This window comes from Rhincodon typus, chromosome 12, assembly GCF_021869965.1.
Source record: "Rhincodon typus isolate 14 chromosome 12, sRhiTyp1.1, whole genome shotgun sequence".
In the NCBI taxonomy this organism is placed as follows: domain Eukaryota; kingdom Metazoa; phylum Chordata; class Chondrichthyes; order Orectolobiformes; family Rhincodontidae; genus Rhincodon; species Rhincodon typus.
In genome coordinates, this window is record NC_063343.1 from 12,140,815 (window position 1) to 12,158,413 (window position 17,599).

Sequence of the window (17,599 nt, forward strand, 5' to 3'; positions counted from 1 at the left end):
ACCTATGCCCTATAGTTTTAAACTTTGCTTCTCTGGAGAAAACACCTTGACTATTCATCCTATCCATGCCCCTCATGATTTTATGAACTTCTGTAAGGTCACCCCTCAGCCTCTGGCACTCCAGGGAAAATAGCCACTGCCTATTCAGCCTCTCCCTATAGCTCAAGCTCTCCAACCCTGGCAACTTCCTTGTAAATCTTTTCTGAACCCTTTCAAGTTTAACAACATCTTTTGTATAGGAGGGAGAACAGAATTAATTAAACACAGTTTTCCAGAAGTGGCCTAACTAATGTCCTGTACAGTCACAGCATGACCTCCCAACTCCTGTACTCAACACATTGACCCATAAAGACAAGCATGCCAAGCGCCACCTTTACCACCCTCTCTACCTGCAACTCTACTTTCAAGAACTATGAACCTGCATCCCAAGGTGTCTTTGTTCAGCCCTAATTTTCACTCCCAAAATGCAACGCCTCTCATTTATCCAAATTAAACTCCACCTGCCACTCCTCTGCCCATTTGCATGTCTGATCAAGGCCCTTGAAGTACTGTGAGGTAACCACCTTCGCTGTCAATGACACCACTAATTTTGATGTCATCCGCAAACTTACTAGCCATACCTCCTGTGTTTACATCTAAATGATTTATTTAATGTCAAAAAGCAGTGGACCCAGCACCAATCCTTGTGGCACACTACTGGTCACAGACCTTCACCCTGAAAAGCAACCCTTCACCATAACCCTCTGTCACCTACCTTCAAGCCAATTTTGTATCCAGATGGCTAGCTTTGCCTACATTTCACGTGATCTAACCTTACTAACTAGCCCACCATTTGGAACCTTATCGAATGCTTTACTGAAGTCCATATAGACAATGTCCACCACTCTGCCTTCATCTATCTTCTTGGTCACTTCTTCAAAAGTCAGTGAGACATGATTTCCCACACATAAAGCCATGTTAACTATACCTAATCAATCCTTGCCTTTCCTAATACATGTAAATCCTATCCTTCAGAAGCCCCTCCTACAATATACCCAACACTGACGTCAGGCTCACTAGCCTATTGTTCCCTGGCTTTTCATTACCACCTTTCTTAAATAATGGCACCTTGTTAGCCGACCTCCAGCCACTGATACAAAAATGAAGACAGAATTTCTAAAAGCACAGGAGCAGGTGTTGACCATTCAGCTCCTTGAGCCTGCTGTGTCGTTTGAGATGAAGACTTGTCATCCACCTCAATACCACTTTCCCATTGCTATGCCCATGTCCCTTGATGTCATTAGCATCAATACATCTGTCTTGAACATACCCGTTGAGTCTCCACGACATCTGGAGTAGAAAATTCCAAAGATTCACCACCCTCTGAGTAAAGAAATTCCTCCTCATCCAGTCTTACCCTTGCCTTACCCTTTATTCTGAGACTGCACACCCAGGTTCTGGATTGTAGCCAAGGGATACTTTGTGTATCTATCTGTCTATCCTTTTAAGAATTCTGGAAGTTACAATGAGATTACCTCTCATTCTTTTAAATTCTAGAAAATACAGGCAATACTGCTACAACAAAGAAACCCTCACTGGGGCATTAACTCAGATCTTCACTGGAATTTCACAGTGGAATGGTTTCCACAACTGACAAAACTGTCTAATCTTATCCCTTACCTTCCACTCTGTAACCCTGCCCGTGTTGACCTAGCCTTAAAACAAACTTGAGCTCATTAGTTCTGAGGAAGGGTCACCAGACCTGAAATGTCAACACTGATTTTTTTCTTAACAGATGCTGCCAGATTTCCTGGGCTTGCAGCAACTTCTGTTTTGTTGTTGTTGAGTTCATTAGTTTTTGATTCTGCACACTGCAAACAGATAAGTGTTATAGACCAAACCAAACCCCCTCAAAATATTGAGAAGATAATCTAGACCCTAACTTTTTCTTATTTTAAAGGTAAATGTAAGGTGTTGCATCCCAGATGCAATTTGATTGGTCAAACTACCGGATTCAAAGCAAAACACACTTTATTCATCATTGTAGTTAAAATACAACAAAAGAAAGAAGAAATAGGAATAATTTCAGTCTATTGGAAAACTTAACAATAAAAGATACAGTAACTATTACTAATTAACTGTTCTAATATAGTAACATCCCATAAACGCACCCTTAGCAAAAGGCAAATTCAGAAAACAGATTGTCTCGTGTGCAACTCAAGTAGCCCAGGAGGAAAAAAGCATGTAGAGAAAATTCTGAGTGTGTAGCAGCCTGGAGAGATTTACTGCAGCTTCCAAGCCTGCGGAGACCCCGGCAACAACTGCTGAAAACTAAAAACTAAAAATCCTGGTTCTATGAGAGCTTGACCACACCCATCCAGGCTACTTCTATTCTCTGACCTTTTTAAAAAATACCCCAAGGCTTCACAAGCTGTTTACTGTCATGGATCTGGTAGATTGTTTGGTGTCTCTACCTTAAAAACCTCTCCAAAAAAAGGACAAAATAACCTCTTAAAGCCATAGTATTGTCACACAAGTCTTTTGGATCTGGATGAATTGAGACTGTGCTGCAGGTTTGAAAAAAAACTCTGTTCCTGAACTCTGACAGGTATGTCTTTGATTCCAGTTAACAGTTCATCTCCTTTAGCAGTGTAAAATCAGATTTTTACCATGAAATAATACAGATTACAATACAGTGTGTGACTTGACTGGGGGAGCTAGGTAAGAATACTAATATCCAGAGGGTGACTGGAGCTTAAAAAAGGTGATAGATATTCATCAAATGTACAAGGCGCCCAGAATAAACTCTTTGGAATTTGCTCAGCATAAATTAGCAAACATGGTTCATGTATTTCAGCAGTAACTGTATTCAATTGTTTCTTAAGGGTTTTAGGGAATTCCTGAAGCTGTTAAAGGTGCTGTGTAAGTTAAGCTTTTTGTTTTAAACAGGTATCCTCCGGTACAGAGTGGACTTTCAAGGTATGGAATACCAGGGAGATGAGGAAGACTTTTATGACCTGGACGACTACTAGGTAGTTCGGACTAGGTCTGGTTACAGGTGCCTAACCCTCCAGCATCCAACCCAAGGAGTGAAGATCCACAGCGGAATAATCAATCCCTGCCTTAGAACAGACATTTACACAACTTGTGATACTCTAAATACATTGGAGATGGTGAATTTAAAAAAAATAACACTGTTCAATTTGTCATAGTGTCAATACAGCAGCAACACCAAACTACTGTGTTCCTAATGCCAGTTTGGACTAATCTTTTGAAAATTTTTTTTTTTTTAATTTTTACTTCAATGGGACTTTTGTTGCTGTTGTATTTTATGAAATTCAGATTTTTTTACCTCCATATGTAGAGGCAAATAATAAAAATGGAATGCTATTGAACTTCATTTCTGCAGGCTGAATGGAGATGAGCTCTCTGTTTTCCCCCTTGGAGAGAGTTTCTATATTGAAAAAAGGCAACTTGAGTAACTTGTGCAGTATATGACCCCATTTACATGGGTTATATTGAGCCATGGCTGTACATGAGAAGGAGGGGGCTAGAATAAGGTCTTTGTCATGCAAGTAATTAAAGTTAATCTATTTGAAGTAAAGTGGGGGTTGGGGCGAATTTTCAGATTTGCATACAATTTTCTTTTTGGCTTCCGCCATTGCGGAGGGAGTAGGAAAGAGTCCCTCAAGCCTTTTATATAAAAAAAAAATTAAAGAGGGGTTCATTTACGTAGCATTTTGCCTATTGCTAGGTATTGACAGGATGGGTGCTAGCGATATCTAGTGGTGGTATAAGGTGCTGTAACCCCAAGCAATATTTGTACCTGCAGTGGTCTTGACAGTTTTAGACAAGAGTTCCCATTCAGTTGTATTAACAGTAGGTTTCCTTTGGCTGCTTGCAAGTCAAGAGCCAGTAAATTCTAACTTTGGGATGTGTGATGGTTTTGATCTAGATGGCTGTGTATTGTATTAACTTAGGATCTGCTCCATATTGGGGTTTATTGTTGGTACAGTACGAGCATGAACTGGGTGCACCCTTGGGATCATGCTGCACCCAGCCTCTGCTGCACAAACTGCAAATTGGAAAATTGATGTCTGTGTGATTCTTCGAAGTAGCCCACATTCTAGCAAAGATATCCAGGCACCATCATCCACTCATTAGACGCAGGTATCACATTTCCATTGGGGTTTGAGTTCCTGTTGAGACAGTGCAAGGAAGCTCAAATTTAAACCCCTGATTTGATGATCCAGCAACCTGGACAGATGGAGTAAGGTGGCTGTTATTGAACCAGAGCAATTGAAGAGAAATGTTATTGAGAGCATGATTGTTTTAGTCAAACTGTAAGCTGGTTAAAATAGAACATTAAAACCGCACAGAGCAGTGAGGTCACATTAGTACAAAGGGAGTGTCTTTGAACAATGACATTGGAATGGAGCTGTACTGAATTGTTGGACAGGCATTGATTGGGAAATGGATGGATGGCAAATGTCAAAGGAAGATTTTGTTGACCAGCCTGTTTACTGAAATCTCTTGGTGGATGGTATCTGCTATTCCTTGTTGTGCTTGAAGTAGTCACTTGTTAATATAATTGAAGCAAGGTCATTAAGATTGTTAACTGAATTGTATCACTTGTCAATTTCGGTAATGAGTACTGAAAAATGCAGTGAAGTTTTATGAGTTAAAGGTGGGACAAGTCAATGTACATTTTTACATTGCACACAATGCACACAATATAATGTTCTGAGTGATTGCTTGTACATGCATGACATAATGTTGGAATCAAACCAATATCTGTTTACCTGTGGAATCCTCTAATGGATAAGAGGAAGGCAGTGATTGTGTTGGGATGTGGTCTTATTTATATCAAATAATGGGGGAGATGGTTCCCGATTAGAATTTTCAAAAATACATCTCTTTCAAACTCCTTAACTCAGGCCCAGTGTTACAGTTTAGTTCACTGGCCAGTTTAATATGAATTAGGAGTTCTTTCCTATCTGACAACTATTCAATGCATAGCACCATTGCCATTAATCAATAAGAGCCTCCACCTATTCCATATCATCAACTTTGTAATGTGACTCATGTATGGTTCCCAAAGTCTATTTCTAACAAGATGTATATTTAGTTGAATACAATAATACACTGTAGAAAGTTGACAGTTTAAAATCAGTTTCCCACTATGCTTGTGTTCACTGTCAGGATTAAAATGTTAAGTTTTCAAAAAGCCCTCTGAGTACTGAAATCCGTTCGCAGCTTTTGAAACGTGCTTTTCTGTCCAAACATCCAAAAATAGTCTTCTGTTTTAAATGAGTAAATTTCTAATGCTGAATATATAAACTAGAATTAAGAAAGCAAATGTGCAGATCATGACATGATTGCAATTCTGTCTTTGTCATTTTGGCCTTTGAAGTTTTCAGTACTCAAAAGGATTTATAGAGAACTTGCATTGAGGTTAAGAAGAGCAAAAATGCAATGTCCTTCTATTCGTCCTCCCCAGCTCCTGTTCAAAATAGAATTGTGCTGGACCATGCTTTTAGCACTGGGTTGCTCATACTGTGTAAATGGGGCCATTTTGATACATAAACCAGAAGAATATATATATATATAAATAAATATATATTTACTTTTTCAAATAGCCCACTGCTTGGTATAAGAAGTATGCATTGGAAAGTATGCAGCTCCTTTTGTAGTTTTAATGTTAACTATTTAAGTTTGGAAATGATGCCAAAATGTTTTTGTATTTCTTTGACCAATGTATTCTCCTGATAAGGAAGTGATCTATTGAATTCAGAGAAAAGGGGTCGATCTCAGCTTTCGTGCACTACAGCCTCTGCAGAAAGATTCCAAGCAGCAACTTGGTGTTGTGATGTACAGAAATGGAGAAGAGTATTAAAACCATATTTAAGAATATCATTGGTTTGAGTCTTGTTATTTTGAACTGTTAGGGGAAACTTGATCTCAGCGTAGAACTTAAGATCATCCCTCATACAGTAGTTTGCAAAGGCACTGTGAAACTGGACAGTACGAAGTGGATGATACCATGTGTAATCAGTCTGCAACAGCAGCTCATCCTGGTCATGAGGCCATAGTTAGTCTTTCTGACTCTGGAGAACAATAAAATAAAGTTGCCACAGTTCCAAAGGATTTTGTAGGGTGCTGTATCACTAGAGACAACTGGTGTTGAGTTTAACCTGAGGATCACCACACCTGAGGCAAGGGGCAAGGTGGAGAAGATGGGACTTTCATGGTGATATCAGACAGTATGGGAATTGAACCTATGCTGTTGGAGTCACTGCATTGCAGACCAGATGCCCAGCTAACCAGAAAGCAGTACCAGCTTTCTGTTACTTGTTCTATGATTGCAACTGGACAACACTAGTGCAATGAGAGACAACAAGGTGCAGAGCTGGATGAACACAGCAGGCCAAGCAGCATCAGAGGAGCAGGAAGGCTGACATTTTGGGCCTAGACCCTTCTTCAGAAATGGGGGAGGGGAAGGGGGTTCTGAAATAAATAGGGAGAGAGGGGGAGGTGGATAGAAGATGGATAGAGGAGAAGATAGGTGGAGACGAGACAGACCGGTCAAAGAGGCGGGGGTGGAGCCAGTAAAGGTGAGTGTAGGTGGGGAGTTAGGGAGGAGATAGGTCAGTCCAGGGAGGACGGACAGGTCAAGGGGGCGGGATGAGGTTAGTAGGTAGGAGATGGGGGTGGGGCTTGAGGTGGGAGGAGGGGATAGGTGGGAGGAAGAACAGGTTAGGGAGGCGGGGACGAGCTGCGCTGGTTTTGGGATGCGGTAGGGGGAGGGGAGATTTTGAAGCTTGTGAAGTCCGCATTGATACCATTGGGCTGCAGGGTTCCCAAGCGGAATATGAGTTGCTGTTCCTGCAACCTTCGGGTGGCATCATTGTGGCACTGCAGGAGGCCCAGGATGGACATGTCGTCTGAGGAATGGGAGGGGGAGTTGAAATGGTTCACGACTGGGAGGTGCAGTTGTTTAGTGCAAACCGAGCGTAGGTGTTCTGCAAAGCAGTCCCCAAACCTCCGCTTGGTTTCCCCGATGTAGAGGAGGCCACAACGGGAACAGCGGATGCAGTATACCACATTAGCAGATGTGCAGGTGAACATCTGCTTGACGTGGAAAGTCTTCTTGGGGCCTGGGATGGGGGTGAGGGGGGAGATGTAGGGGCAGGTGTAGCACTTCCTGCGGTTGCAGGGAAAAGTGCTGGGTGAGGTGGGGCTGGAGGGGAGTGTGGAGCGGACAAGTGAGTCACGGAGAGAGTGGTCCCTCCGGAAAGCAGACAAGGGTGGGGAGGGAAAAATGTCTTTGGTGGTGGGGTCGGATTGCAGATGGTGGAAGTGTCGGAGGATGATGCGTTGGATCCGGAAGTTGGTGGGGTGGTACGTGAGGACAAAAGGGATTTTGTTTTGGTTGTTATTGCGGGGAGGGGGTGCGAGGGATGAGAAATGTGGGAGACACAGTCGGGGGCGTTCTCGACCACTGAGGGGGGGGAGTTGCGGTCCTTGAAAAATGAGGACATCTGAGATGTCGGAGAGTGGAATGCCTCAAGCTGGGAGCAGATGCAGCAGAGGCGAAGGAATTGGGAATAGGGGATGGCATTTTTTCAGGAAGATGGGTGGGAGGAGGTGTATTTTAGGTAGCTGTGGGAGTCGGTGGGCTTGAAATGGATATCGGTTTCTATGTGGTTGCCGGAGATATGTTGCAAATATGTTGTGTTCCCATCATTGATCCCTGCGGGACTCCACTACATACAGGTCACCATCCTAAAAAATGCCACCCTTATCCCAACTCTCAGATGAATAAGGTGAATGGCATATGGGTGTTCAAGACCAGAGGGCATAATTTTAAGATGAGAGGAGAAAGATTTAAAAAGGACTCGAGGAGCAACTTTTTCACACAGAGGGTGGTTCATATGTGGAATGAACTGCCAGAGAAAATGGTAGATGCAGGTACAGTTACAACATTTGAAAGACACTTGGAGAGGCACATGAATAGGAAAGGCTTAGAGGAGTATGGGCCAAATGCAGGCAAATGAGACTAGTTTAGTTTGGAAAAATTGGTCAGTTTAGACGAGTTGGACTGAAGGGTCTGTTTCTGTGTTGTACGACTATAATATGCTGGATGTGGAATTTTTATCATTCTGGATCAGAAAGCCTTGACTCTGAGGACTGCCAGTCAACTGGAGGATGAGAAAAGTACATGCTGGAGTTTAAAGACTGTACGAGAGGGCAATCTGGGTGAAGGTGAAATTTTGCAGGAGTCCTCCAATGAGCCTGGAGTTAGGTATTCCCACTGACTGACACAAGCCCACCTAGTGAAACCTGCTGGATTGGCTGCTTGGCATGGTCTCTCCTGCCACCTGCTAATTCAGAATATCTGATACCGATGCTCATCGTGGGGGTAGGCAAACCACAAATGTTTTCTTTTGAAACATGATTGACAGTGAACAGCATTTTGCTACCCTGAGTGGTTCACCATACAGTGCCCTAATTGGCTATTTAGTCATGGTACTCTGATTGGGAATTCCAACTGGGATGCATTTAGATTGAGCCCTGCGCTTTGCAGATTGGAAATTCCTATTCAGAAGATTCACTTTCAAAGAGAAATCACCTTTTACTGGAAAGCAGTTAAGACACTCTGGGGTAAAAAAAAAAAGCCACTTTGATTAAAACCCAAAATATTCACTGATGTCTCATCTTGTTGATTGGATGCAATTCTTTGGAGGCAAGGACTCAAGGATTGTTTTCCTAGAATTAAAGGTGACCAAGTAGGAGAGCAACTGGGGAAAAGGGGTAGAGAGGGATGGAAAGAGCTATGAGAAGAAGAGGGAGGGGAAAGGATACGAGAAAAAGGGGAGGGAAAGAAGGATGAGAGAGTGATGGAAAAAGTGACATACATACAAATTAGGAACAGGAGTAGGCCATTCAATAAGATCATGGATGATCTCGTTGTATCCTCAAATCCGCCTTTCTGCCCACCCCAGTCACCTTTCAACCCCTTTCTTAACAAGAATCTTATCTACCTCTGCATTAAAAATGTTTGAGGACTCAGATTCCACCACTTTCCTTTTCAGGAAGAGAGTCCCAAAGACTCATGACCTGCTGAGTGAACAACGTTCACCTCATTCTGTTTAAAGTGGGCAATGCCTAGTTTTTAATCAGTGACTCCTAATTTTAGGTCCTCCCCTAAGAGGAAACATGTTGTCTGCATCTACATCAAGACTCCTCAGGATTTAATGTTTTAAACAAGTCACTTCTTAACTCTTTTAAATTCTAGCAGATAAAAGCCGAGCATGTCCAAACTCAACTCATAAAATAATCCTCATCCAGTTCTGGGGATTAATCTGGTAAACCTCTCTAAACTGCATCAGTTCATTTACATTCTTCCATGAATCTGGTAACCAATACTATGCACAGTACTCCAGATGAAGAGAGTGAAAGAGGGAAGAGAGAAAGAGTGCAACAGAGAAGGAGTGGAAGAGGAAAAAAAAACAGAGATGGGAAGGTGTGAGAGAATGGGAGATGGGTTAGAGAGAAAGAAATATGAGATAAAGGATGAATGTGAGGAAATGTGTGAGGGAGAGGGAAAGAGAAAAATGGGTGTGGGAAGAGAAGGAGGGGAAAAGGACACAATAGAAAAATACAGGAAAAAGGACATGAGAAAAAGGAAAGAAAAGGGGTACAAGAGAAGGAAAGGAATAAGGGATGAGTAGAGTTCTGTCTCTCTCATCCCTTTCTCTCTCCCAAAACTTTCTATCTCTTTCTTTCTCACCCCTTTCCCTTGCATTCATGGAATGAGAGGCAACAAGTAGAGAAACGTGAGGAAGAGAGAGGGAAAGGGTTGGAGAGAGAGAGAGAGTTGTTGTTATTGCACAGATCTCAAAAAGACCTTTAGGATGACATCAAGACATGTGATGCTTGAGTATAAAAGGTCTCCATCTTTCTGTACATTCAGCCAGCAGGCAGCCAGTCATTCCGGTGTATATAATGTATACATTGTAAATGTATGATAAGTAAATATGGCATCCAGACTGTAATGTAAGTCTGAGATATTGTATTAGTGTACACACTTAGTTAATAAACTTCCAGATATTTTACTCAATACAGGTTTGTGTATTACCTGTATTACCGCACTCATGGTGGTGTATATTTCGGCTAACAAATAGAAGGCTATGAAACACAGCTGGTAGTAATGGCAACAAGTGGATACCAGAAGTGGGTGACAGCAAGCAGACACTAGGAGCTGGCAGCAAGTTCTTACCAAAGAGGCAGTTGTGAAAAATTATTCTCCTAGCAGTCACCCATCACCTGTCTAAGTTCGGAGCTGAAGTTCCTTTTAACAACCATGACTGCAAATTACAGGAAGAAGCAGTTGTAAGTATATTCACACTCTCTCTTTACAAAAATGAAAGGCCACAGTGAAACTGATTTTTAAAAAATGGTTTAAAAAGTACTGAGAAGACAGTTCCAAAGAAGAATTATATTTGATGCAAAACATTAACACTTTTTCTCTCTCTCCATGGATGCTGCCAGACCTGCTGTTTTTGTTCTAGTACAGGCAGTAAATTTGACACACTAAATGGACACTGTCAAAAACTTTGAAACCTTTATTTCCATCAAAAGGAAGATATACCCCAAAAGAAATGAACAACATGTGCTATGTGATGAGATTGACATTGGTGTAAGTGCAAACATCATCCACCTTCTGTGAGATGTACTTAGGAAATTTGGACAATGCGGCAGAGACATAAGCTAACTGCATTTAGTTCATTTGACATTCCATTTGTTGGGATTATCCACCTTAAAATATCAATGCGGATTCTCGGGATTATTAAGGCAATGGAGGTAAAGTTAATTTCTGTAAGTGCAGAAGACAGTCATATGATACCACAGAGGATAGAGGGGTACATCAGCATACAGCAAAATGCCTAGAGAAGAATTAAGTATATATTTCATGTGCTAGAGATTCACTGAATCTTATTAGCCATGCTGCAATTGATTGCTGCCATAATGCAATACATTTTTTGTTGTTGCTTTACAATAAATAAATATTTCTCTGCTGCTATTGATAGTGCGTAAATCATTATTGTATCCTGATTCTACCTGATTCAAACAATCTTTCTGATGCTAGGTGGGAAGCACATACCAAGGTTACTTCAGGCCTAGCTTGAGAGGCAAGGTTCAATTATTGATGCCCTTATTTATCTTCATACTGATGTCAATGAAGAAAGATGGAGCAAGGAGAGAAGTTGACATTCTGCAGGGGAAAATGGAGGAACTAGAGTTTGTTGGAATTATTTATTAGATTAATTGCACAAAATCAGCAAGGCTCTACAGGATGCACAGATAGCAAAGCATTACAAGTCACTGTCTCTTTTCTTGAAAGAAACCTGAAAAGGTTTGGATGAAACTGAACTCCATGTGTATGAAAACCTGTTTGATGTAGATGATGTGTGTGGGTCAAAGGAAGAAATTGCAAACAAAATGTGAAGATGGTGATACATCTAAATCTGATGAAAAGTTTTCTCCTAGAGCCAAGATTTGACAGAACACGATAGATGCATTAGAAACCACCTTGAAGAAAAGAACATTCATATACGACAATGTTGCAAACAATCTTTTTGTTTTTGCTTGTATGACACGATAGTATGTAATTATCATTTTGAGAATTTGAATTTTGAATTTGAGATAAAATAGATATGTGGGGCTGAATAGTACCAGATGTCAGCTAGATGACAATGTTGGTAAGTTTCATGGAGGGTTTATCCCCACGAGCCCTAGCGAGTTTTCACTCCCGACCTTTTCAAACTCAGCTCATTCTCTATGCACCACACCCTTGAAGCCTCCTGTGGAAGTACGGGACACTGCCAGGACCCCCTGGTATTCCTGGTGCCATCTCTAGAGCCCAGCCATGCACCTGGTCAAACTTTGGCAGGCTGCAGCTGCTTTGCCCTGGCAATTGCCTCAGACAGAGGGCACCATGCTTTGCTGATGGGGACCTAGAGGTCTTGCTGGATAGGGAGGGGTGCATGTGCTCACTATCTGTGGAGCATTGCCTAATATGGAGTGTTGGAGAAACAAGCAGTGATTTGGAGACATTTTGACTTTCAGTATCCGGTGTTTCTAAACATTTCTTGATATCATGTGGAGTGAATAGAGTTGGCTGAGGACTGGTATTGGACTTGTAATGCTGGGGACCACTGGAGGTGGCTGAGATGGATCATCTACTCGCCACTTCTGGCTGAAGATTGGTGCGAAATCTTCAGCCTTATCTTTTGCACTGATGTGTTAGGCTTCTCCATCATTGAGGATGGAGATATTTGTGCAGCCTCCTCCTCCAGTGAATTAGCTTGCTACTTCTTAGAGTCTCAAGGTTAGTAACCATCCACATTGAACAACACTTGAAGACAGATTGGAATATTGTGTTCAGTTCTGGTCACCTCATTATAGGAAGGATGTGGAAGCTTTAAAGAGGGTGCAGAGGAGATTTACAAGGATGCTGCCTGGACTGGAGGGCAGGTCTTATGAGGAAAGGTTGAGGGAGCTAGGGCTTTTTTCATTGGAGCGAAGAACGATGAGAGGTGACTTGATAGTGTTGTACAAGATGATGAGAGGCATAGATAGAGTAGATGGTCAGAGACTTTTTCCCAGGGCGGAAATGACTATTATGAGGGGGCATAATTTTAAGATGATTGGAGGAAGGTATAGGGGAGATGTCAGAGGTAGGTTCTTTACACGGAGAGTGGTGGGCATGTAGAATGCGCAGTGGTAGTGGAGTCGGATACTTTAGAAACTTTTTAGCGATTCTTGGATAGACACATGGAGGATAGTAAAATGTAGGGTATGCAGGGTAGATTGATCTTAGTATGATAATAGGTCGGCACAACATCGTGGGCCAAAGAGCCTGTACTGTGCTGTACTGTTCTATGTTTAAAGCACTGAGGGAGTGACGAGGCCTCAAAATATACTGTGGGTAGGGGCATCATTATCCTTCACTACAAGTCTCTTGGTGGCAACACTACTTAACAAACTGGGTGAATCTTAAAGGACATTGCTGCTAGACTGGGTCAGCAGCAGGGGCTGAGCGAACTAACAGGCAAAACATACTCATCCTCACCAACAAAGTTGTTGCAGATACATCTGTCTATGACTGTATCAGTAGGAATGACTGCCCCACAGCCCTTGTGAAGAATAAATCTGTTATTCACTTTTAGGATAAGTTTTTGTGTTGTGTGGCACTGTCACTGTGTTAAAGGGGACAGACATCAAACAAATCTAACAACTCAAGACTGGGCATCCATGAGGCACAGTGGGCTATCTGACATTAGCAGAATCTTACTCCAACAAAATCTATAGCCTCTTGGCTCAGAATATTCCCTACACAACCACTCCCATAAAGCCAGATCAACCTTGGTAAAGCGGAGATTGCAGGAGGACATGCCAGGACCAGTACCAGCATACCTAGAAATGGAGGGGTCAACCTGGTGAAGCTGCAAAACCACATAAATCAAGTGATAGACAGAGCTAAGCAATCCCACAACTAACCAATCAGATCTAAATCAACTGCCCTGCTGTATTCAATAGTGAATGGCGGTGGACAACTAAACAACTCACCGGAGGATGAGAGTCCACAAATAACCCCATCCTCAATGATGGAAGAGCCCAGCACATCAGTACAAAAGATAAGACTGAAGCTTTTGCAGAAATCTTCAGCCAGAAGTGCTGAGTGAATGATCCATCTTGGCCTCCTCTGGTGGTCCCCAGCAATACAGATACCAGTCTTCAGTCAATTTGAATCATTCCATATAATATCAAGAAACAGTTGGAGGCACCGAATACTACAAAGGCTATGGGCCCTGACAACATTCCTGCAACCGTACTGAAGACTTGTGTTCCAAAACTTGTCGCTTCCCTGACCGAGCTGTTTCAGTACAGTTACAACACTGGTATCTACCTGACAATGTAGAAAATTGCTCAGGTAGGCCCTGTACATAAAAAGCAGGAGAGATCCATCCCAGCCAATTACCACCCCAATAGTCTACTCTTGATGGAAGAGGTCATCAACAATGCTATCAAACAGCACTTTAAGCTAGTAAGGTTTATGGGAGAGCAAAGAGAGGCTGATACACTAGAGAAGAGGAGCAAGTTTAATAGCCAAGGTAGGCAAGAGCAAGGCAGAGAACAAGGTAAGCCTGATAAATTAAACTGGATTTATTTCAATGCAAGAGTCCTGACAAGTAAGGCAGATGAACTCAGGGCATGGTTGGGAACATGGAACTGGGATAGAATTTCATAGAATCCCTACAGTGCGGAAACAGGCCATTCAGCCCAATCACTCCACAGTGACTCTCTGAAGAGCATCCCACGCAGATTTACCACCTTAACCTATATTTCCCATGGATTATCCACCTAACCAACACATTCCCGGATGCTACGCGAAATTTAGCACAGCCAATCCTCCTAACCTGTACATTTTTGAACTGTGGGACGAAACCAAAGCACCCGGGGGAAACCCACACGGACACAGGGAGAATGTGCAAACTCCACACAGACAGTCGCCCAAGGCTGGAATTCAACCCAGGTTGCTGGTGGTGTGAGGCAGCAGTGCTAACCACTGAGCTACTGTACTCATAGCTATTACAGAAAGGTGGCTGAGGGAGGGGCAGGACTGGCAGTTTAACGTTCCAGGGTATAGATGCTATAGGAAAGATAGAAAGTGGGGGCAATAGTGGATGGGAAGCGGCATTTTGGTTAAGGATAATATTATGTCTGTACTTAGGGAGGATATTCCTGGGAGAAGAGTCAAGTTATATGGGTGGAACTAAGAAATAAGAAAGGGATGATCACCCTATTGGGATTGTACTGTAGGCCCCCCCAATAGTCAGCAGGAAATGAAGAAGCAAATATCTAAGGAAATCTCAGATATCTGTAAGAGTAATAGGGTTGTAATGGTAGGGGATTTTAATTTTCCAAACATAGACTGGGACTACCATTGTGTTAAGGACTTGGAAGGAGAGGTCTTTGTTAAATGTGTACAAGAAAATTATTCAACATGTGGATGTACCTACTAGAGATGGAGCAAAACTGAAATTCTCTTGGGAAATAAGGCAGGGCAAATGGCTGAGGTATCAGCAGGGGGAAGCACTTTGTGCCCAGTGATCATAATTCTACCAGTTTTAAAATAGTTATGGAAAAGGTTAGACCTGATCTAAAAGTTAAAGTTCTAAATTGGAGTGAGGTCAATTTTGACAGTATTAGGCAGAAACCTTCAAAAGTTGATTGCAGGAGGCTATTCACAGGTAAAGGGACAGTTGGTAAGCGGGAGGCCTTCAAAATGAGATAACAAGAGTTCAGAGACAGTATGTTTCTGTTAGTGCAAAGACCAAGGCTGGTAGGTGTAGTCAATGTTGGATGACTAGAGAAATTGGGGCTCTGGTCAAGAAAAAGGAGGCATATCTCAGGTATAGACAGCTGGATTGAGTGAATCCCTATAGGAGTATAAGGGAAGTAGGAATATACTTAAGAGGGAAATCAGGAGACAAAGTGGGGAAATAAGATAGCTTTGGCAAATAGGGTTAAGGAGAATCCAAAGAGATTCTACAAATACATTAAGGGCAAAAGAGTAACTAGAGAGAGAATAGTTATTAATAGAGAGAAAATATCAACAAGGCCATTTATATGTGGAACAACAGGAGATGGGGGAGATATTAAACAAGTATTGCACATCAGTATTTACTGTGGAGAAAGACATGGAAGCTAGAGAACTTCGTGAAATAAATAGCGATATCTTGAATATGATAGAGGAGGAGGGTTAGTTGTCTTAAAATGCATAAAGGTGGACAAATCCCAGGACCTAATCAGGTTTATCCCAGAACTTTATGGGAGGTTAGGGAAGAGATTGCTGGGTCCTTTGCTGAGATATTTGTACCATCAATAGCCATGGGTGAGGTGCGAGAAGACTGCAGGTTGGCCAATGAAGTGCTTTAACTCCCATGCTCTTCTCCACAGTAAATATCTCAGAGTACAATGAGACCTTGATTCAATGTGTCAATAGCCAAGGAATAGCAGATGGATTTTAATTTAGATAAAAATGAGGTGTTGCATTTTGGATAAATACATGAACAGGAGAGGTTTGGAGGGATATGGGCTAGGAGCAGGCAGATGGGATTAGTTTAGTTTGGGATTATGTTTGGCATGGATTGGTGGTGGATTGAAGGGTCTATTTCCATGCTGTATAACTCTAGGAGTCTACGTCCTGCTCATCAATAACCTGCTCAGTGATGCCCTGTTTGGGTTCCACCAGGGCTACTCAGCGAATGACCCCATTACAGCCTTGGTTCAAATATGAACAAAAGGAACTAAATTCCAGAAATGATGGGAATGTGGCAACCCTTGACATCAAAGCCGCATTTGACCGTTTGTTCAAATGGATAGTCAAATTGATGTTGCATCAAGGAGCAAGAGCAAAACTGGAGTCAATCGGGGGGATAATCTCCACTGGCCGGAGTCATATCTGACACATTGGAAGATGGTCGTTGGAGGTCAGTCATCTAAGCTCCAGGACATCTCTGGAAGAGTTCCTCATGATAGCGTCCTAGGCCTACGCACATTCAGCTGTTTCATTAATGACCTTCCTTCCATCATAAGGTCAGAAGTGGGGATGTTCGCCAAAGATTGCATCATATTCAGCACCATTCACAATTCCTGAGATACTGAAGCAGTCTATGTTCAAATACAACAAGATTCGGACAATGTCCAGGCTTGGTCTAAAAAGTGGCAAGTAACATCCACACCACACAAATGCCAGGCTATGACTTTCTCCAATAAGAGAGAATCTGACCACCGCTTTGTGATGTCCTTTGGCACCTGACACAGATCCATCAGCACAGTCATAGAATCCTACAGTATGGAAACAGACCCTTTAGACCAACCAGTCTGTTATACCAAACCAAACTAGTCCCACCTGACTGTGCTTGGCCCATATCCTTCCAAACATTTGTTGTTCACATACATATCTAAATGTCTCCTAAACATTGAAATTGCACCTGCATGCATCACTTCCTCTGGAAGGTCATTCCACAAATGAACCACTGTGTAAAAATAAAGACTCTTGTCTTTTTAAAATCTTTCTCCTCACCTTAAAAATATGTCCCCTAGTCTTGAAATCCCCCACCCTAGGGAAAAGACTCCTGCCATTCACCTGATCCATACCAGTCATTAGTTTATAAAACTTCTATAAGGTCAGTGCTGACCCTCCTTCGCTTCAGTGAAAAAAAGTCCCAGCCTATCCAGCTTCTCTTTATAACTCAAACCCTCTATTCCTGGCAACATCCTGGTAAATCTCTTTTGAACCCTCTCCAGCTTAATAATATGCTTCCAATAACAGGGAGACCAGAACTGGACACAGTACTCTAGAGGCGGCCTCATCAACATCTTGTACAATCTCAACATAATGTCCCAACTCCTATTCTCAAATGTCTGAGCAATAAAGGGAAGCATGCTAAATGCTTTCTTAACCACCCTATTCTATATGTGATACAAACTTCAAAGAATTATGTACCTGAACCCATAGGTCTCTCTGTTCTACAACACTACTCAA

General features: G+C 42.2%; 2 protein-coding genes across 4 annotated transcripts in view; both read left to right on the forward strand.

The window, feature by feature from the left end:
• The window catches only part of LOC109911296 (eukaryotic peptide chain release factor subunit 1), a 59,454-nt gene extending 53,562 nt beyond the window's left edge, over nt 1-5,892 (forward strand). For all 3 annotated transcript variants that reach the window (XM_048603660.1, XM_020510586.2, XM_048603662.1), the window contains one exon: nt 2,929-5,892. In XM_048603660.1, the coding sequence (XP_048459617.1) occupies nt 2,929-3,011 (83 nt within the window). In that variant the 3' untranslated portion in view covers nt 3,012-5,892. The remainder of the gene's footprint in view (nt 1-2,928) is intronic.
• The window catches only part of LOC109912174 (serine/threonine-protein kinase 32B-like), an 860,354-nt gene that overhangs the window by 453,754 nt on the left and 389,001 nt on the right, over nt 1-17,599 (forward strand). The window lies entirely within an intron of this gene.